Source organism: Chelonoidis abingdonii, chromosome 7, assembly GCF_003597395.2.
Source record: "Chelonoidis abingdonii isolate Lonesome George chromosome 7, CheloAbing_2.0, whole genome shotgun sequence".
Classification (NCBI taxonomy): domain Eukaryota; kingdom Metazoa; phylum Chordata; order Testudines; family Testudinidae; genus Chelonoidis; species Chelonoidis abingdonii.
Genome location: NC_133775.1, coordinates 72,679,847 through 72,702,611, shown reverse-complemented (window position 1 = coordinate 72,702,611; position 22,765 = coordinate 72,679,847). Strand labels below are relative to the sequence as shown.

The window sequence follows — 22,765 nt, the reverse complement described above, 5'->3', positions numbered from 1 at the left end:
GAGTCCTCCCTGAGGTAACCAGTTCAAGTGCTTCACACACTTCCTAGTAAAAAGTTTTTGCCAATATCCAACTTAAACCTGCCCCACTGCCAATTGAGGACCTTACTCCTTGTCTGGTCACCTTGGTACACTGAGAACAGTCTAATGCCATTCCTCTTTTCAAGTAGCTGAAAGCAGCCCTTCAAATCCCCTCTTCATCTCTTTTCTGCAGAATAAAGCCAACCCCGTTCCCTCATCCTCTCTCATAAGTCCATGTGCTCCAGGCCCCCTAATCATTTTTTGTGCCTCCTCTGGACTCTGTCCAATTTTTCCACATCTTCGTTGTAGTGTGGGGCCAAAACTGGACACAGTATCCAGATGAGCCTCACCAATGTTGAATAGAGGAAATGATAACGTCCTCGATCTGCTGGCCAATGCCCCTACTATACGCCAAAATGCTTTAGCCTTCTTGGCAACAGGGCGCACATTATTGACTCATATCCAGCTTCTCATCAGCTTCTCATTCACTGTAACCCCTAGGTCCTTTTCTGCAGAACTGTTTCCTAGCCATTCGGTCCCTAGTCTGTAACAGTGCATGGGGTTCTTCCATCCTAAGTGCAGGACTCTGCACTTGTCCTTGTTGAACCTCATCAGGTTTCTTTTGGCCCAATCCTCTAATTTGTCTAGGTCCCTCTGTATCCTATCCCTACCCTCCAGCATATCTACCACTTCTCCCAGTTTAGTGTCATCTGCAAACTTGTTGAGAGTGCAGTCCACTCCATCCTCCAGATCATTAATGAAGATATTTACATGGAACATAAAAGGAACATAAACACTGGCAAATGAAGTGTAAAAATGCAATTAGGAAGGCCAAAAAAGAATTTGAGGAACAGTTAGCCAAAGACTCAAAAAGTAATAGCAATTTTTTTTAAGTACATCAGAAGCAGGAAGCCTGAAAAACAACCAGTGGGGCCACTGGACGATTAAGGTGCTAAAGGAGCACTCAAGGATGATAAGAAGAAACTAAATGAGTTCTTTGGTCTTCACAGCTGAGGATATGAGGGAGATTCCTAAACTTGAGCCATTCTTTTTAGGTGAGAGATCTGAGGAACTGTCCCAGAATGATAACTGTATCATTAGAGGAGGTTTTGGAACAAATTGATAAATTAAACAGCAATAAGTCACCAGGACGGGGTGGTAATCACCTAAGAGTTCTGAAAGAGCTCAAACGTGAAATTGCAGAACTACTAACTGTAGTCTGTAACCTATCATTTAAATCAGCTTCTGTACCAGATAACTGGAGGATAGCTAATGTGACCCCAATTTCTAAAAAGGGCACCAGAGGTGATCCTGAGGTGATTGCAGGCCTGTAAATCTGACTTCAGTACTGGGCAAACTGTTTGAAACTATAATAAAGAACAATATTGTCAGACATGTAGATGAACATAATTTGTTGAAGAAGAGTCAGCACAGTTTTAGTAAAGGGAAATCATGCCTCACCAATCTACTGGAATCTTTGAGGGGGTCAACAAGCATGTGGACCAAGGGGATCCAGTGGATATAGTATACTTAGATTTTCAGAAAGCCTTTGATAAGGTCCTTCACCAAAGGCTCTTACACAAAGTAAGCTGCCAGGGGAAGTTACTCTCATGGATTGGTAACTGGTTAAAAGATAGGAAACAAAGGGTAGGTATAAATGGTCAATTTTAAGAATGGAGAGAGGTAAATAGTGGTGTCCCCCAGGGGTCTGTTCTAGGACCAGTCCTATTCAACATGTTCATAAATGATCTGGAAAAAGGGGTAAACAGTGAGGTGGCAAAATTTGCAGATGATACAAAACTACTCAAGATAGTTAAGTTCGAAACAGACTGCAAAGAGCTACAAAAGGATCTCTCAAAACAGGGTGACTGGGCAACAAGATGGCAGATGAGGTTTAATGTTAATAAACACAAAGTAATGCACATTGGAAAGCGTAATCCCAACTATACATATAAAATGATGGAGTCTAAATTAGCAGGTACTACTCAAGAAAGAGATCTTGGAGTCATTGTGGATCCACTCAATGTGCAGTGGCAGTCAAAAAGGTGAACGGAATGCTGGGAATAGTTAAGAAACGGATAGATTACAGGACAGAAAAAATCATACTGACTCTATATAAATCCATGGTATGCTCATATCTTGAATACTAGGTGCAGATGTGGTCTCAAAATGTGCAAGATCTAGATTCCGGAGAGAACGGGTAGGTCACCTGTGCCACACCCAGCAACCTCCCCTTCCAGCTGAGGAAATTGTTGGATAATTATTATAGTCTGGTGACAGACCGAGTCCTGGACAGGGAGCAGGTGGCAGCATACAACATCACAGTGACCACCACGGACAACAGCACTCCTTTTTCTACAGCCACCACCACCCCACTTCGGATTTTAGACACGAAAGACAATGTGCCTTCCTTCAATAAAACATCCTACACGGCCTATGTTACGGAGAATAACCTGAGAGGAGCCTCCGTTTTCTCTCTGTTAATCGCTAGAGAATTACTGGGTGCATCAAGTGTTTGGGGGCCTGTATTAGAGAGAATGTTGGGGGTCAGAGAGAGAGAGAGAGGGAAAGTCTCGGTTATACTAGATGCTTTTCTTGTAAAGCTTTGATTATCCGAACCAGACTCTGGCATGTTATTCGGAATTGAATTTGGAGTCCATGTTGTCCTCAGAGTATTGGACGGATATGTATTTATAAATATATTTTATGTAATAATATTTATGTTGAAAACTCATTTAGAAAACAGATTTCCTAATTCCGTTTTGCAGTTCTCATGAAAAGGTGATTTTGTTAAAAACTTGAATCTGCCTTTAATCTGTGACTATATGAGTTACCTTACTTCAGATATTACAAAGTAAGGAAATTTTCATATATTTTTAGAAACATAGCTCAGAGGAATAAGGATGTTACGGAAAGGCAAAATGTTTCAGTGACAGCACAGTTCGCAATATTAACTTATTTTTATAAACCAGTGTATTTAGCTCCAATATGATTTCATCTGACTTTCCATATTGCAAATAATGCAGGGTAGAAGTGCATAATCATGAAGCTAAAGTTATGTAAATGTCTTGATTAAGAGAAGACTAGTTCGACCAATCTTTTAAATTTCGGCTGCAAGAATAAATGTTCTTTTCTCTTATATTGAGCCATGAGTATTTGAGAAAATTGATGACACTACAGAATATCTTATTATAGCATTGTAAGTTTAGCAATAGCCGAAATATTCTGTATGCCATGTTTGTTTGTAGCTGAGCTGGTTCCAGGATATTGAGCTGACAGGAGGGTTAGGTATTTGCCTTTATTGGACCAGCTTTCTGTTGGTGAGGAAAGACAAGCATTCGAAATGGACAGGATCAAAAGAAGAGCTCGGTATAATGCTTGAAATCTTGTCTCTCTAGCCAAACAAAGGTGAGTTCAATAAAGAGAAGATTCTAAAAATTTATTGCATCTTATTAAAATTAGTAATCTATGTTGTACCATAGCACATATCGTTATGAAGCAATCCACAGAGAGAGAGCGCTCCACCATCGTTTGTATAGTAGGCCTCATGATTATACTTTCCATTATTTGACGATCTCTCTTGTCTTTGTCACTGGGAAGACTTTGAATACATCTGGCTCACTAGGACGTCATTTCACTTTGCCGAGCCTGTTTAGTTTTTTTGTATGTCTGGAAAACTATTAAAGTGATTCTTTAAGCGCGTTTCTATGAGAGGAAGCGAAAAAAAAGGGCCTGGTTTTTTCATCATATTTCAACTCGAGATAATTTTCTTTTTTTCTTAGTATTTCTTTTTTTATTTATTTTTTTGACTAAAACAGCATTTGTATTGTGGTGGGCAGATAACTTTAGAAGGAAAGATAAACTAAAGTTCATAAGGGCACGCAAAATAGTTTTGCTTGGAGTTTAGATTTATATTTTGAAACCCGCAATCACTCGTGCTATTGGTTTAAAACTATAGCGTTTCTGTCAAACGCTTTAGAACTGTGCTTGCTTAAATCTTACCCTTAGGAGTGTTTGCAGAGGATGTGGTTATGTAGCATGGAATTGTTGTCTTTGCTACATATTCATACAGGACACAACCAGAACATTAAGACCACAATACACGCACTATATATGAACAAAGGCAAGAAAATCTCAGAAGTTGTAAGTTTTACACTTCAGTAAATAGACACAAGGACCGACACGATATATTAAAAAAGATTTAGATTTATACATTTTACTTATGTTAAGAAACACGCATTGTTTATTCTTCACGGCCATTGTTTTTACTATACTTCATGTTTTTGAATTTGCCATGCAAATGCGAAGAAAAAAACACCAAACAAGCATGATTGTGAGTAAGCTGGAACGGCCGCCTTGATAAAAATCATCTGCTATTTGCAGTTTCTCCCGTTTAGACTCGGAGTGCGCTGTTGGCCATGCGGAGCCGGACTGAGCGGCGATCCATCCGAGCTCCTGCGCTGCGATTGCCTCAGTCACACACTGCGGATCGCGAGGAAATAGCAGAGAGAACCTTCACAGGTTTTCGGCTTAGAAAAGGGGAACCCCGGGGGGGTCCGTTTAGGAAGGCACACAACTCCGGAAGTTTACCCTCTGACGCGGATTCTTTGCCCCGATGGGTTTGTAAAAACATCTGATGTAACCAAAAACCAACAAGGAAAAGCAGAGAGGAAATCGAACAGGGACCGGGATGGAAATCAGGCGCCGAGGAGCCAGGCCGACAGTCACACGGCAAGTTACTGTTGTCTTTATTGTCTTTGTTCTGCCGGGCGTCTCGGAGCACTTTCGTTATTCCCTACCTAGGAAATGGCCAAAGGTTCCTTTGTGGGGAATCTCGCCAAGGCATTTGGGATAAATACCAGAAAATGCCAGCAGCGGAAAGCTCCGTGTCAAGTTCGGAAAAGCAATATTTCAATGTGAATGCGGAAAATGGCACCTGTATGTGAATGGCAGGATGACCCGGGAGGAGATATGCGGGGCAGACTCCCCTTTTGTTCCCTGGCATTTCGAAAACGCGTGATGGAAAATCCTTTGAATGTTTTCCATGTGAATTAGCAATCCAGGACATTAAAATGATAATGCCCCCGGTTCAAGGACAAACAAATATGGATTTAGAGTTATAAGACATCAGCATGTGCCTGGTGCGGCGGTTTCCACTAGATCTGCCCACAGATTCAGACGTTGGGATTCAACTCAGGCAGAGTTACCAAAACTCAGCAAGAACCCCATTTTACCCTGATTTTGTAAAAAGAGAGCCCCGGATGGAAATAATACCACAGAATTAGTGCTGAAAAATCTTTGGATCGCGAAAAGCAAAACTCTCATCACTTGATCCTACGAGCTGTGGGATGGGGGGGACCCTCAGTCAGATCCGGCGAGGCTCATATTAGGGTTAATGTTCACTTGATGCCAATGACATACGCCCTGCAAAAGCGGCCCCGTATTTACTGAGGAGATCTACAAAGTCAGTGTGAGTGATATAATCCGACACGGGCTCATCTCTGTAACTTCGGTTGCAGAGCCACGATGCGGGAAATGACTAGGGGGATTTTGCCCAAATCACATACTCATTCAGCAATCGTACCAGAATAATCGCCGTACATTGTTTTATTTAGATTCCTGAGAAAGAAAGAATTACAAAATACGCGGATCTAGATTTTGAAAGACAACACAAATACATGTTGGGTGATAGAGCCAGGGACGGGGTTGGCAGTCCGCCTCACTCGAAGTCAATAACAATACTGATGAAAACGTAGCAATGCCGGAAGTGACGTTTACTTCTGGCACACACCCCCGGTCAGCTGAAGACTCATTCAAAGTACCGGGACATTGATAGCTCTGATCAAAAGTTCTGACCAAAATACGGGAGAAAAACGGAGAAGTCACGTGTCACATTCAAGCCACAAGCTGCCTTTTAAAAATAGCGGTTTCGTCAAACATTGTTACTACAAGTCCTCAGCAGACAGTCCCCTGGACAGGGAAAGGACCCCGGAGTAACAATATCAACAATCACCGCCAACAGACAAAGGCTCTCCCCTCTTCCCCCAGAAAACACATCCTGTTGCAGCATCTCGATAATTCAATGACAACGCCCCTTCCTTTGAGAAACTTCTCAACCGCCTATGTGCCAGAGAACAATCCCTCGGGCGCGCCTCTATTTTCAGTGTAAAGCCTCAGACCGGGATCTGGTACCGAACGGCGCATGCCCGAGTCACTACTCATCCTGAGCAGCAACTCGAGAGGTTGCCTCCTCCTCACTACATCTCTTATTAACTCCCAGACGGAAGCTATCTATGCGCAGGCTCCTTCGACTACGGCAATTCGGGTCTTTGAAAGTGCAAAGTGCAGGCCCAAGAACGGCGGGTCCCCGCCTCTCAGCAGCAATGTCACCGTCAGGGTATTTATTCTGCAATCAGAAATGAAAAGCTCCTCGCATCCTGTTTACCCTTCCGTGGAGCCGATGGCTCCGCCTTGTTCGAGATGGTCCTCCTCGCTCGCCAGAGGCAGGTTATCTGGTATGGGATAGGTTTTGGTGGGCGGTGGATGCTGACCTCAGGACACAATGCCTGGCTCTTCCTTACCATCGCTCCAGGCCGCGGAACCCGACGCTGTTCAGCCATGGGGCTGCACACCGGGGAGATCGGACAGCCCGCGCACTTCTGCGGACAGAGGAGCTGTGAAGCACAGCGCTGGTCACACCTGGTAGCAAGGACAACGGGCAGCCACCTCTGTCAGCCACAGTGACTCTCAACCTGGTGTTTGCCGAGAACTTCCAAGAGGCTCTTCCGGAAATGAGCGACCAATCGGGTGACTCGATACCTCAGTCTGATTTACAGTTTTACTTGGTGTTGGCTTTAGCCTTGATCTCATTTTTGTTCCTCCTGACTGTTACACTGGCCATTGTGATGAAATTGCGAAGGTCAGGAAATTCCAAATTGCTTCAGTGTTTTGGTCCTGACCTTTATCCAAAGACCGGCTCTGTGTTCCCACCAAACTATGAAGACGGGACTTTGCCTTACACCTACCAGCTGTGTTTGTCCTCAGAGTTAACGAGGAATAAATGTACCTTCCTGAAACCCAGTGCCCAGATGTCAGAAAATATTCTGTGCAGTGACAGCTCTGGCATGTCATTTATTGGCAATGGATGTAGAAGTTTACAGGCTGAGACGGAGACTGCTGGGGAGGTGAGCTTCTTTCTTCATGCGCAATTTGATATTTTTACATCGTAGGCAGTCATTCTGAAATACTGCCTTGATGTCTTTAGGTGTATCTCTTGCTTTTATCTCCATAGTAGTTGAGGTATCACATATATAAATGAATTTGTTTTCAGAACAAAAATCCATGCTTGGCAGAGAAAGATTATTTCCGTTTATAGATGACGAAATGAGAGACAAAGGCTATAACTGATCTGGGTATGTCACAGAGGAATTCTGCATTTGAATCTAAGAAAAAACTCAATCTTCCCAGTTCCCTATCCACTTCTTTAATTGCACGTCCATTCTTATTTTCCAAATCAGAGCCTCTTTTCTCTCATTACAAAAGGTCTAACTGAAATAAATACATTATGAATAAATATTTATGCATCTCGGGTAAGATGTATTTCTTCCAAAGAAGACAAAATATTAAAGTCATCTAATTTTAATATATAAATTTTCTTTAATGCTCTTCTATATGCTTTTTGAGCACCTCTTCTTTACGATCTTAGGTGGATGTTATAATCACAAACATTTATATACTTTGACCTACTTCTCATATTTTTCTTGAGATTTTTATAGCATGTTATTGGGATATGGTGTCATATAAGGGTGTTATTGGCATAATTGTTATGATTATATTTCCTACCAGTGGTAGAGCCATGCCGTAATTATGCAGGTCACCTGAAACATGATGATAAAAAAAACCCTCACAAAATGTCATAATGTATTCTGCATATGGCACACAATTTACATGGTGGAAATATTTTACAAATATTTCACAGATTTAAAAATGTTTTAGAGCATTTTTCTGTCTTTATCTGCTCTTGTCAAGCCAAGTTTTCTTGGCTACCGTGAATCCAAATATCCATAGATCATAGGGGCCATAACAATCCTTAAAATGCATTTCTATATGTACACATGATATGTTCTGGAGTTGGCCCTCTTTGCACTTACCAGACCCAGGAGCAAATGCTGAATCCAATGGACATGTTAACACTTATTTTTCAATAGCGTAGATGTACTAATAGCCCTCCAGAATCTCGAGATATCGATCCTTAGAATTGTCACTGGAGCATGACTAAATATTGACTATCATGGTTCTGGGATTAGTTTAAATATTTCAACGGGGGAGGAGCATACTCCACAACTTAGGGGAAGAAGAAAACATTTCCCTGGAATGCTTATATTTCAGAACTTCGCATTTTTGAAGGACTCGGCGCTTTGGAAATCTTAGAAATTAGAACACAGGAACACAGGTTGTCCTCAAAGGCACGCAGTAGCGCTCAAAGTTCAGTTGAAGTGGTCAAAGATGAATGCCAAATTGAAGAAACGTGGTCCTACTCATCTCTTGGCACTGTAATTTATCAAATGGATATTACTACCACATATGTGGTATGTATCTGTGTATATGTGTATGTTGCTATGTGTATATATATACACACACGTGTTCCTTTCATATTTTGACTTCAGGGATTATTGGCACCTACATTCTTCTTGTGGTAGCATAATCAAGGAAAATTAGACTAGATATTAGGAAACTGACCTTGAAAACTACCAGGCTGGGAAATACACGGAGTACGAATTGTTTTATAGTATCCATTTGACAAAGCTCACCCATAGATAACACAAATTTCATTTCGTCTATTGATTTGGTAATTAATATTATGAATTAAATGACACACCTGACCAAGTCAAAATATCTGAAATGTGAACAAAATATGACTTAGTGCTGCAGTTGAATATATCACATCTACAGTATGTGAGTGAAAGTCTAAAAAAATCACTTATATTTAAAAGCTATATATATACATCATAACTCCAGGGGGAAAGGGAGATATGTCTAATTCATATGCACTCAGATTAAAATTACAAAAATATTATCAGTAAGTCTTTTAAGGAATAAAAAGATTCGTCACTGACAATAGTTTTGTGGATTTCCTATGCATATATCAGACTCATTTGCCTAATTAAAAGAACGCAGCATATTTTTAAAAATAAGTGTCAAATATAAATACAAATCTACAAACTCCAGCGCGGAGCTTCTGCAGTATTTGGTTGAGACTCTGAGCGCCGCTGTTTACCAATCAGGGAGAGAAACGCGAAGAGAGATCCAGCCAGCGCAGCACAGCTATTAGACAGCACAGAACACACAGATCAGACTCTCTCACTGGGTCTCTCTGGACTAAGCATTAATGGACGATACTGGCTGAAACAGGCTTATGATTTAACACCCAATATTTTCGGAAACAATTGGCAGACATTCCCTGAGGGAGAATCGGCGGCATTTCTACATTACCATGGGAACTGCAAATGCAGAAAGGCTCCGGGACTGCAAAGGGCGAGCCCTGTTCTGCATGATACTGGTTACCGTTTGGGAAGCAGTTTCTGGGCAGATTCGCTATTTTATTCCGGAGGAAATGGAAAGAGGGTCTTTTGTGGGGAACATCGCAAAGGACCTGGGGCTGAATGTAGGGCAGCTCTCAGACCGCGGAGTCCGTATCGTTTCCGGAGGTAAGACTCAGTACTTTGCTTTAGATTTCAAGACCGGCCATTTATACATCACCGAGAGAATAGACAGAGAGCAGATCTGTGGCCGAGTGGAGAAGTGTTTGTTAAACTGTGAGGTTATAGTGGAGGATAAAATGAAACTTTTTCCGGTCGAAGTTGAAATCACAGATATTAATGATAATGCTCCCAGCTTCCGGTCAGAAGAATTCGATTTAAAAATCAGTGAAACAACAGCGCCAGGATCACGGTTTTCTGTGCGTCAGGCAGAGGATCCGGATATGGGACTAAATTCCATCCAGAGCTACCAACTCAACAGTAACACTCATTTCTTACTGGATGTAGAAACGCGATCGGGTGGAGTAAAATACGCCGAACTGGTGCTGGAAAAGTCTCTAGACCGGGAAGAACAAGCCGTTCACAATCTAATCCTCACAGCCACTGACGGGGGAGATCCAGTCAGATCCGGCACTACGCAAATCCGCGTTATTGTTCTCGATTCTAATGACAATGCCCCAGTTTTTAGCCAGCCTGTCTACAAAGTGAGCGTTTGGGAAAATGTGCCTGAAGGTTCCATGGTTGTTACAGTAAAAGCCACTGACCTGGATGAAGGAGTCAACAAAGAGGTGAAATACTCTTTCCAAAAAATCACAGACAAAGCTCCCCAAATGTTCCACTTGGACCCAAAAACGGGTGAAATAACAGTCGTGGGGAAACTGGACTTTGAGGAAGCTGCATTGTATGAAGCTGAGGTGCAAGCGCATGACGTGGGAGGTCTTTTCGACAAATCGAAAATTGTAATCCTTGTTAGTGATGTGAATGACAACGCCCCGGAAATCGCTCTCAGGTCTTTCATTAGCTCGATCCCCGAGGACTCTCCCCCCGGGACTGTGATCGCCCTTTTAAATGTGCAAGATGCAGACTCAGGCGACAACGGGGAGGTCACGTGCTCCGTAGCCAGCAACCTGCCCTTCCAGCTGATGAAACCCTTCGATAATTATTACAGTCTGGTGACAGACCGAGCCCTGGACAGAGAGCAGGTGGCAGCATACAACATCACAGTGACCGCCACGGACAATGGGACTCCTCCTCTTTCTACAGCCACCACGATCCCGCTCCGGATTTTAGACACGAATGACAACGCCCCCCTCTTCGATGAAATATCCTACACCGCCTACGTCACTGAGAATAACCCGAGAGGAGCCTCCGTTTTCTCCCTGAAGGCTAATGATCCCGATGAAGGGGAGAACGCCAGAGTCACCTACTCTGTTACCGAAGGTCAGATCCAAGAAGCTCCGCTCTCCTCCTCCATCTCCATTAACTCTGAGACTGGGGCTCTCTACGCTCTGCGCTCCTTCGATTACGAACAGTTCCGGGAGATTCGGTTCCAAGTCCAGGCTCAGGATGGGGGGTCCCCACCTCTCAGCAGTAATGTCTCCGTCACACTCTTTCTACTGGATCAAAATGACAACAGCCCGCACATCTTACACCCCTCCTTTCCCACCGATGGCTCCACGGGAGTGGAGTTGGCCCCTCGCTCCTCCGAGCCGGGTTACCTGGTCACTAAGGTGGTGGCGGTGGATGCAGACTCCGGGCAGAACGCCTGGCTCTCCTACCAGCTGCTGAAGGCTACAGAGCCGGGGCTCTTCTCTGTGGGACTCCACAGCGGCGAGATCAGGACGGCGCGCTCCTTTCTCGACAAAGATGCGCTCAAGCAAAGTCTGGTGGTTTTAGTGAAGGACAACGGGCAGCCCCCTCTCTCTGCCACGGCCACTGTCACGGTGGTGGTGGCTGACAGCATCCCCGAAATCCTCTCCGATTTAAGCAGCCTCTCAGCTCCTGTAGACCCCGAGTCCAGCCTCACCTTGTATTTGGTGATCGCTGTGGCTTCCGTTTCCTGCTTGTTCTTGACCTTTCTCATAGTGTTAGTGACGCTGAGGCTCCGCCGGTGGAGAAAGTCGCAGCTGTTTGATTCCTCGAGTGTGACTTTCAGTGGAGTTCCGGTCTCGCAGTTTGTGGGGCTCGATGGAGTCAGAGCTTTTCTTCACTCCTACTCACATGAGTTTTCTCTCACCACGGACTCCAGAAAGAGCCAGTTCAACGTTGCCAAATCAAACTATTCAAATACTCTGACTAGTCAGCAGACTTACGAGATAAAGAATCCTATTCTAATGACTGAAGAGTTATGCATTAATAACGGGGATCAGACCTCTGTTAAGGTGAGCTGATATTTTGGCGCTTTCTTATTTGTGTTTCGATATAAAGACTTTTGAATATATAGCAGTAATCTAAATATACAGAGTGGGGAATGTTATATTTAGCATAATGCACGTGTAATTCATTTGGAAGTGTTTTGAAAACCACTGTAACCCCCGGAATATTTGGTCAGACCTTATACATTTTGTTTTGTGTCACAGAAAAGACATATCTTAATTCAATTTACGAGTTTTGATGAAATAATAATTCATTTAAAACCTGGCACTATCTTTATCTATAATACCGGATACTTTTCATTGCCTGAAATAATATAAAGGTATTGGGGCATAATTTAAAAAGAAGATTGGCAGAGAGTATGAACGGTGTTTTAAAGGAGAGTGAATAGGTATCTGCTTGGCTGTCAATATTATTTTAATTTACAAATCAGCTTACTTGGATTCCAATTTGATGTTATTGCAAACTGTATGCACTCAAAATGCATAATGAGGAAATTAAGGTTGTTATTCTGAGAGGTATTGGTGACTGCATCCATCTTTGAGACTGGATGTGAATACACTTTTCAAGTAACCTAGCTAGCTGTCAGGATAAGTTAATGGGAACCCCCTCACCTAAGACAAAAGGGGGTTATGAACCCACCCGGAAGTTTGGAGTGAGTGGGCGGAGGGCTGTTTCTGAGTAATGTTTGTGTGAAGAGTGGAGGAGAGGCATAACGCACAGCACTAAACTGAGAGAGTCTGGTGTTGGCTAAAGAGTCTTGGGTTCTGTAAGCTGAGAAACTGCTCCTTTTTTTCTTCAGTCCTCCTGTCTTTGGAGAAGAAGGTCTTTGTACATTCGCTGTAAAGCAATAAGACTGTCTCAAAGAAAATATCAGACTCCATCAACTTCTGCTTCCAGCTGGAACCTCCCCAGGGCCCAGAAATTTGACCAGCAGCTGGAGTGAAAAGGGAGGAACAGTTGTAAACATTTATTTAGGACGAAGATACTATTTGAACATGTTTTTCATTTCTTGTAAGAATAATATTCTTGTGTCCTAGTTTGGGTCCTTGAGAAGTTGCCATATATGTGTGTCAGATTATGCTAATACTTTTAAACATAGCTAGTATTATAAGGAATATTCTAACATTTCTTAGTCATGTTTATCTAGGAAGAAAGTTTTTTTCAGCACCACATGGATTAAAATCATTTTTAAAAGTCTAACTGAAATTTCCACGGTGAATGGACCAATAATTATAGATAACTTATCAGTCAATGGTGAATGGATATTTGACAATCTTGTTTGGGAGGGAGGGATAGCTCAGTGGTTTGAGCACTGGCCCTGCTAAACGGAGGGTTATGAGTTCAATCCTTGAAGGGGCCATTTGGGGAACTGGGGCAAAAATCTGGGGTCTGGTCCTGCTTTGAGCAGGGGGTTGGACTAGATGACCTCCTGAGGTCCCTTCCAACCCTAATGTTCTGTGTGAGGAATGCAATATCTTTGCATCGTAGAGCAATTTTTAATATACGGATTTACTAGGACTTTACCTTTCCAGAGATGCTTTATTGGAACAGTTCAGGGTATGTCTGGGAACCTTTTACTGTGCTTTTTAGTGCAGTTCTATTTCTGTAGGAGAATTCTGCCTAGTGCGTACTTGTAGTACGATTTGAGAATGGAAACTTTCCTTTGTTGCTTTAGAAACAATCTGTGTACTGTGAGTGGACCAAGTAGTCTGAAGGAAAAAGAAAAGCTACAATGGACAATAAGACCCTAAAGCTAACCCAGAAAATGGCTTAGTTCAGAAGTTTACTTTGAGAATTTGAATCCGCGGCTGCTCATGTGCGCTCATGTCATTCACGTGTTAAAAATGCTAGACTCTGTCAAACAGTATTGGTTGTGTTTCACGGGTATTAGTGACTGTGGTAGATGTGATTCTTAAAATAGAACTTGCTGTGAATGTTGGAAAGTTCTCCTACCTGTTCATATTCATATATACAGATATAAATATACTGAATCATTGTCACCACATACACACAAACGATACAGAAAACTCAAGAATGTCTGACGTTTGCGCTATCCATGAATGGCTACACACAAACATACGTGCATAGTATTTATAGTCGAGACTTTTACATCTCATCTGTGATTCACTTGTTTACAATTAAGAGAAATTATTTCACAACACTGTACACTTAGAATACGTTTTGAACAGAAAAAAAAACTCCCACGAGAGTCCTAGAGCTGCGTAGCCGCCCATAATAAAATCACTGCTATTGCAGTTCTCCCGTTGAGACTCGGAGTGCCGCTGTTGGCCAATGCGGAGCCAGGGCTGGAGCCGGAGATCCACCGGAGCCTCCTGCAGTGCGATTACTCTGTCACACAGCGCAGATGGGAGAGGAAACAGCAGAAAGACCTTCACAGTCCGGCTGAGAAAAAGGAACCGCCACAGAGCGCTCTGTACACCTGAGAAGACAATCGGGACTCCATTTGCACTGCGTGATCGCACATTTCTTCAACCTGAAGGGATTAATGAAAACAAAGAAGACAGCAAGAATAGTGCAGTTCTGACAGGGACCGGGATGGAAATCAGACACAGAGAGCCGGGCTGGGCAGTGACACGGCAAGTACTGTTGTTTCCCTTCTTATTGTCTTTGTTCTGCGGGGCGGTCTCGGAGCAGATTCGTTATTCGATTCCCGAGGAAATGGCGAAAGGTTCCCTTGTGGGGAATCTCGCCAAGGATTTGGGGCTGAGTGTGAGAGAACTGCCCAACCGGAAGCTCCGTGTTGTCTCAGCAGCTAAAAAGCAATACTTCAGCGTGAATGGGGAAAGTGGAAACGTCTATGTGAATGACAGGATAGACCGGGAGGAGATATGCGGGACTTCTCAACTCTGCGTCATAAATTTCGAAACTGTGCTGGAAAATCCCTTCAATGTTTTCCACATAAATGTCGGGGTCCAGGACATTAACGATAATACCCCGCGTTTTGTAAAAGATAATATCAAACTAGAGATGATTGAATCTACTTTACTAGGTGCCCGTTTTCTCCTGGGAAATGCTGAAGATCCTGACGTTGGGATGAATTCTTTGCAGAGTTATCAGCTGAGCCCCAATCAGTATTTCATCCTGGAAGTTAAAGAGAGCCGGGATGGCAATAAATATGTAGATTTAGTGCTGCAGAAACCCCTAGATCGAGAAAGCCAGCGCAGCCTTCACTTGATTCTCACGGCTGTGGATGGGGGAGAGCCGCAGAGAACTGGGACCGCCCAGATATGGATTAATGTCACCGACGCCAATGACAACCTCCCCGTCTTCACTCAAGAGCTCTACAAAGTCAGCCTGAGGGAAAATGCACCTGCGGGCTCCTTAGTGCTTCAGGTTAAAGCCACCGACAACGATACAGGTTCAAATGCTCAGATCTGCTACGTCTTCAGCAACATTCCAGAAAAGGCCCTTCAGAAATTCAGTCTGGACCCAGAAACCGGGAAAATTACAGTAAAGGAGCCTTTGGACTTTGAGGAGTCACGTGACTACACCCTGGCAGTAGAAGCAAAGGATGGAGGCGGACTAGTGTCACACTGCAAAGTGGAGATCGAGGTTCTTGATGAGAACGACAGTGCCCCCGAAATGACACTTACATCCATCGCCAATCCAGTCCCAGAAGACTCACTGCCCGGAACAGTGATAGCTCTGATCAATGTTAAAGATCAAGATTCTGAAGATAATGGAAAGGTCTCCTGCCATTTGCAGGATGATTTGCCATTTAAGATAATTTCATCTTCTAATAACTACTACAAACTCGTTACAGACAGCACCTTGGACAGGGAAAGGACCTCGGAGTACAGTATCACAATCACAGCCACAGACAAAGGCTCTCCCCCGCTCTCCACCCAGAAAACCATCCTGTTGCAGATCTCGGATATCAATGACAACGCCCCTGTCTTTGAGAAACCTTCCTACACCGCCTATGTGCCAGAGAACAATCCCTCGGGGGCCTCTATTTTCAGTGTAAAAGCCTCAGACCGGGATCTGGACCGGAACGCCCGAGTCACTTACTCCATCCTGAGCAGCAACCTCGAGGAGGTGCCTCTCTCCTCCTACATCTCCATTAACTCCCAGACCGGAGCTATCTATGCGCAGCGCTCCTTCGACTACGAGCAATTCCGGGAGTTTGAAGTGCAAGTGCAGGCCCAAGACGGCGGGTCCCCGCCTCTCAGCAGCAATGTCACCGTCAGGGTGTTTATTCTGGATCAGAATGATAACGCCCCTCGCATCCTGTACCCTTCCGTGGGAGCCGATGGCTCCGCCTTGTTCGAGATGGTCCCTCGCTCGGCCGAGGCAGGTTATCTGGTGACTAAGGTGGTGGCGGTGGATGCTGACTCAGGGCACAATGCCTGGCTCTCCTACCATCTGCTCCAGGCCACGGAACCGACGCTGTTCAGCATGGGGCTGCACACCGGGGAGATCCGGACAGCCCGCGCCTTTGCGGACAGAGATGCTGTGAAGCACAGGCTGGTCACCCTGGTGAAGGATAACGGGCAGCCGCCTCTGTCAGCCACAGTGACTCTCAACCTGGTGTTTGCCGAGAACTTCCAAGAGGCTCTTCCGGAAATGAGTGATCAGTCGGGTGATTCCACATCTCAGTCTGATTTACAATTTTACTTGGTGTTGACTTTAGCCTTGATCTCATTTTTATTCCTCCTGACTGTTGCACTCGTCATTCTGGTGAAATTGCGAAGTTCAAGGAAACCTAAATTACTTCAGTGTTTTGGTCCTGACTCTTATTCAGAGGCTAGCCATACGTTCCCACTGAGCTACGATGATGGAACTTTGCCTTATTCGTATCAACTGTGTTTATCCTCAGATTTCAAGAAGAAGCCTAATGTCCAGATAGCAGAGAATATTCTGTGCAGTGACAGCTCTGGGATGCTATTTCTGGGCAATGGAAGTAACATATTACAGGCTGAGGAAACTGCTGGGGAGGTAAGCTTCCACTTTCATATTCATCTCTGTTTGCAGATTTTTTAAGTATATGTTTACCTCTCCAAGGAGTGTAGGAGTTCATTGTGAAACTGAACATAAGTAATTTTTTGGCTATTATGTGGTACACATCACTGGAATCTCTGAAACACAAGTTAATCATAGAATAATAAAAATATAAAAATGTAAGACTGGCAAGGACCTCCCAGCCCTCTCTACTGAGTCAGGATCAAGGAAAACTATACCATCCATGACAAGTGTCAAGCTGTTCTGCAATGAATCAAGAGCCTGGACAAACTGTTAGGAAACAGGGCACAATTCTCCTGCCCCCCCCCCACATTGCCTGTTAATTCTATATATAGTTTTCACCAACCAGTTATCGAGTGTAAACACTTTACAGCATTAACATGAAGTCACAGACAGTCCCCTTGGATACTCCAATCTGTCTCACCACCAAGGTAAGCTTGCCATTGTGATAGAAGGTACCTTCCACCAATGATCACAGCAATATTTCAGGTTACTCTCAATCCCAAAGGATCAGTCACTTACCCCAGGTCCACTGCACTTTAGATCTCACATCAAAGACAAGGCTAGTAGCCAAATCTATAATAAAGTATCTAAGCATTTATTAACTAGGAAAAGATGAAAACAGCTAAACATACACACTCAAATGAATTACACTGTTAAGTTTCAAAAGATAGTAGAAGCTTCTCTAATAAGCAAGTTCTATGTATTCCTTGGGGCTAACACTGGCTAAGCACTTGGGAACTTTTGCTTATGTTTAGTAATTCTTGCCCCTTAGAGTTTAAGCAGCATAAATATACAGTTCTGCCTTATTAGGGCTTCTGATTCCTTCCTCCCTTCTGCTTCAAGTGGCAAACTCAGCTGTTGGGAGGAATTCATTTGAAGGTTTCCTATTCATGGGGGATAGGGGAAGAGTAATAGAGTCTTTCGTCCTCTGATGTTCCACCATAGTAGTTCTGGCATTGATGGGCCTTCTTTGCCAGATAGGACATAACATCTTTTGTTGGAGGCTAGTATTTAACAGAAGTTAATATTTCTCTCTTGTCTGGTGATTTACAGAGGCTTATAATATAAATGCTTAATTACCTTAGAATGTGGGATACAGATTTTATAAGTAAGATTAATGCATGCAGAAACTTACAAGCATTCAATAAATTCTAAATACCAAGCACATTTTTATAATTCTGATTCCTGTTTTAATAATACTAACACTCAGGTGAGCTATACTGATTCCAGCTACCTGTTTGTCAATATTCAAATGAAGCATGGGGATCTTGGCGTAAGTTGTCACCTGGTTTGCCAGCTTCACAACAGGTGTTTGTCCAACCTGTTCTTAAAAACCTCCAATGATGGGGATTCCACAACCTCCCTTGAAAGCCTAGTCAAGTTTTTTACTGCTCTTATAGTTAGAAAGGTTCTCCTAGTCTAACCTAAATCTCCCTTGCTGCAGATTAAGCCAGTTACTGTACTACTTGTCCTGCCTTCAGTGGACATGGAGAACAACTAATCACCATAGTCTTTATAACAGCCCTTAACATATTTGTAGACTATTATCAAGTCCCCTTTCAATCTTCTTTTCAGAAGACTAAATATGCCCAGTTTGTTTAACCTTTCTGCGTAGGTCAAGCTTTCTAAACATTTGATCATTTTTGTTGCTCTCCTCTGGACTCTGTCCAGTTTGTCCACATTTTTCCTAAAGTGTGGTGTCCAGAACTGGACACAGTACTGCTGCTGAAACCTCAACTGTGCTGAATACAGGGGCACAATTGTCTCCCGTGTCTTACATATTATTGTCCTGTTAATACACACCAGAATGTTATTAGCCTTTTTCAGAACTGCATCACACGGCTGACTCATATTCAATTTGTGACCTGCTGTAATCTCATGATCCTTTTCAGCAGTACTACCATCTAGCCAGTTATTCCCCATTTTGTAGCTATGCATTTGAGGTTTTCCTTCCTAAGTACTTTGCACTTGTCTTTATTGAATTTCATCTTGTTGAATTCAGACCAATTCTCCAGTTTGTAGAGGTCATTTTGAATTATAAATCCTGTATTCCAAAGTGCTTGCAAGCCTTCCCATCTTGGTGTCATCTGCAAATTGTATAAGTATACTCTCCACTCCATTATCAAAGTAATTAATGAAAATATTGAATAATATTGGACCCAGGACTGACCACTGCAGGACCCCATTAAATACATCCTCCCAGTTTGTGAATTAACCATTGATAACTACTCTTTGAGTAAGGTCTTTCAATCAGTTGTGAACCGATCTTATACAAATTTCATTAGACGGCATTTCCCTAGTGTGCTTATGAGAATGTCATGTGGGATTGTGTCAAAAACCTTACTAAAATCAATATATATCACATCTACTGCTTCTGCCCAATCCCCAAGGCCAGTAACCCTGTCAAATAAGGCAAATAGGTTGGTTAGCATTATTATGTTCTTGAGAAATCCATGCTGGCTATTCTTTATAATCCTGTTGTTCTTTAGAACCTTACAAACTGATTGTTTAATAATTAGTTTCAATATCTATCCTGGTATTGAAATTAGGCTGACAGGTCTATAATTCCCTAGGTTATTCTTGTTCCTCTTTTAAAAAACAGGTACTATGTTTGCCCTTTTTTAGTACTTTGGGACCTCATCTGTCCCCTAGGAGTTCGCAAAGAAAAAATTGTTAACAGTTCTGAGATTGCTTTGCCTAGTTTCTTAAGTACTGTAGAATGAATTTTGTCAGGCCCTACCAACTTATTTAAACATTCTTTAACCTATTCTTTCCGTATTTTGGCTTGTGTTCCTTCTGTGTCACTGCCTGCAATGACTCAAGAGAGTGACTCAAACTCAGGCCAGACTGTTAGGAACCAGGGCAGAAACCTCAAATTGGCTGTGAGTTCTATACTTAGATTTCACTAAACAAATATCAAGTGTAAACACCTTAGGCACTATGACAGCTTTAACATGGAGTCACAAATAGTCCCCTTACGTACTAGTCTGTCTCTCCACCAACATGAGCTTACTTTTTTGATAGATAGTCCCTGACATAAAAAATCACAGCAATATGCAGGTTACTCCCTGTCCTAAAGTCATTTACCCCACGTCAGTTGCACTTTATATATCACACCAAAGACAATTGGCCTCTATCCAATTCTATAATAAACTATATAAAGATTTATTAAACAGGAAAAGAAAATCCAAGATTTATTTAAAAGGTTAAAGCAGGTAATCATAGAAACAGAAATGAGATACAATGTTTATTTTTAAAAGCTAATAGAAGCTTCCATAATAAGCAAGCAATGTATGTTCTTTAGGGTAACCCAAGCAAAACAGCTGGGGATCTCTTGCTTATGCCTATACACACTTTGTACCCTGAGTTCAAACAGCATAGAGATAAAGTTCCTTTTATCCCCCTCCTGGCATGTACTCTCAGCTGCAAGCACCGCTGGTGGGAGGGTGGAGGTGGAACACACACTTGTATTTACACATTATTGTAATAATCTTTGTACAACGTAAGCCTTGTAAGGTTTCATACGAAAACTCATAATTTGCTGGTCAGTAATGTACTGGTAAAATATCTGTGGCAACATTGTATACAAAGTTATAAAATTCCCCTGTATGATGTATGAACACATGTTCTACAGCCCTACCCAAGCAGAAAGCAGGTCTGTTCCAAACAAAGGAAGGAATGTGTGCTTGCCTTAATTTGCATGTAAGCTGTAAACAGAGTCATCAAGCAGGGAGGGAAAACAAAGGAAGTTCAAACAGGTGAAAAAAACAGCATGGAATATCCTTCCACATGGACTCTTTGTCTCTTGGGTCTCAGCTGAAATATTTTTCAAGGGGAAGGGACTGAAACTATAAAAAGAAGAGACAAACACCCCAAGGGATCCCTCTTTTTCTCCCTGCCCACATCATTCTCAGCACCTGAGAAGACAAAAGGAAACAACCATTGGACTCTGAGGGAGGGGTCCTGACCTTGGTCAATAAACTGCTAGGGCATGCGGTGAGAAAGTGTGCTTTGCAACTAAGATAGTTTCTTAAGTAGATACTAATAAACATTTTTTTCTTTTCTTTTCTTTTTTTTTTGGTAACCATTTCTGACTTCTATGCTACAATACTTGTTCTCACTTAAATTCTATATTTTTGTAGCTAATATATTTGTTTTACTGTTTTATCTAATCCAATGTGTTGAAATAGAAGTGTCTGGGTAACTCCCTTTAAGATAATAAGATTGCATACTATTTCCTTAAAGGTTGAGGGGAGGGATTGCTCAGTGGTTTGATCATTGGCCTGGGTTGTGAGTTCAATCCTTGAGGGGACCATTTAGGAATTTGGGGCAAAAATCTGTCTGGGGATTGGTCCTGCTTTGAGTAGAGGGTTGGACTAGATGACCTCCTGAGCTCCCTTCCAACCCTGATATTCTGTGAATCTATTATTAATATGTTTGTACTGGTGGGAGTCTGCTATAGAAGACCAGGTGGATGAGGCTTTCTTCAGGCAAGTAACAGAAGTTACAAGATTACAGGCCCTAGTTCTTATGGGGGACTTCAATCACTCCAGTATCTCATGGGGGAGCAATACAGCAGTGCACAGACAATCCAGGAAGTTTTTGGAAGGTGTAGGGGACAATTTCCTGGTGCAAGTACTGGAGGAACCAACAAGGGGCAGAGCTCTTCTTGACCTGCTGCTCACAAACAGGGAAGAATCAGTAGGGGAAGCAAAAGTGGACAGGAACCTGGGATGCAGTGATCATGAGGTGGTCAAGTTCAGGATCCTGACACAAGGAAGAAAGGAGAGCAGCAGAATACGGACACTGTACTTCAGAAAAGCAGACCTTGACTCCTTCAGGGAACTGATTGGCAGGATCCCCTGGGAGAATAACATGAGGGGGAAAGGAGTCCAGGAGAGCTGGCTGTATTTTATAATCCTATTGAGATTGCAGGAACAAACCATCCCAATGTGTAGAAAGAATAGTAAATATGGCAGGCGACCAGCTTGGCTTAACAGTTGAAATCCTTGTTGATCTTTAAACAAAAAATGAAGCTTCCAGAAGTGTGAAGATTGGACTACTGAACCAGAGTATAAAATAATATTGCTCAGGCATGTTGCAGGAGTGATAATCAAGAAGGCCTAAATCACACTTGGAGTTGCAGCTAGTAGAGATGTTTAAGAGTAACAAAGCTGTTTATTACAGGTATGTTAGCACAGAGGAGGTTCATGGAAATTATGGGTCCCTTACTGAATTGGGTGTGGCAACCTGTGACATGGGATTGTGGAAAAAGTATGTTTACTCAATGCTTTTTTTTGCCTGTCTTCGCCAAATCAATGCGTCATCACCCAAACTGCTGACTGTGGCAGCACAGTATGGGAGTGATGGTGACAACCTCTGTGTGAGAAGAAGAGGTTCAGGTCTTGGTTTAGAAAACTGGTATTGAGCACTAAGTCATGGTGGCCATATGCGCTGTATCTTGGGTGCTAAATGGAGTTTGGGCGGATGTGAATGCCAGAGCCATTGTCTCTGAAAACTCTTTGAAACTCATTTGGTGATCGGGGGAGGTCCCATGATGACTGGAAAATAGGCTTATGTTAGTGCCCATCTTTAAAAAAGGAATAGAGGAGGATCCAGGAACTACAGGCCAGCTTAGGCTCACCTCAGTCCTTGAAAAATATAATGGAGAGGTCCTCAGAAATAAACATTTTTGGAAGCACTTGTGAGGAGGGAAAGTGATCAGGAACGTCAGCATGGATTTACAAGGGCCAAGTCTGCCTGGATCTAACATAAATTTGCCTTCTATTATGAGCCATAACTGGCTCTGTGTGGTAAGGGGGAAGCAGTGGAATCTCTCTCTTTTG

At 42.8% G+C, this 22,765-nt stretch overlaps 1 protein-coding gene across 18 annotated transcripts in view; it reads left to right on the top strand.

The window, feature by feature from the left end:
- The window catches only part of LOC116820233 (protocadherin gamma-A4-like), a 393,116-nt gene that overhangs the window by 238,662 nt on the left and 131,689 nt on the right, over nt 1–22,765 (top strand). Inside the window, exon 1 of one of the 18 annotated variants that reach the window (XM_075068037.1) lies at nt 6,741–7,202. The exons of 15 other annotated variants lie outside the window; for them this stretch is intronic. In XM_075068037.1, coding sequence (XP_074924138.1) covers nt 6,810–7,202 — 393 coding nt within the window. In that variant the 5' untranslated portion in view covers nt 6,741–6,809. Of the gene's footprint in view, nt 1–6,740; nt 7,203–9,366; nt 11,939–14,278; nt 16,893–22,765 lie in introns of those variants that run through there. 2 more of the 18 variants (XM_075068018.1, XM_075068010.1) reach the window with 2 other exon arrangements.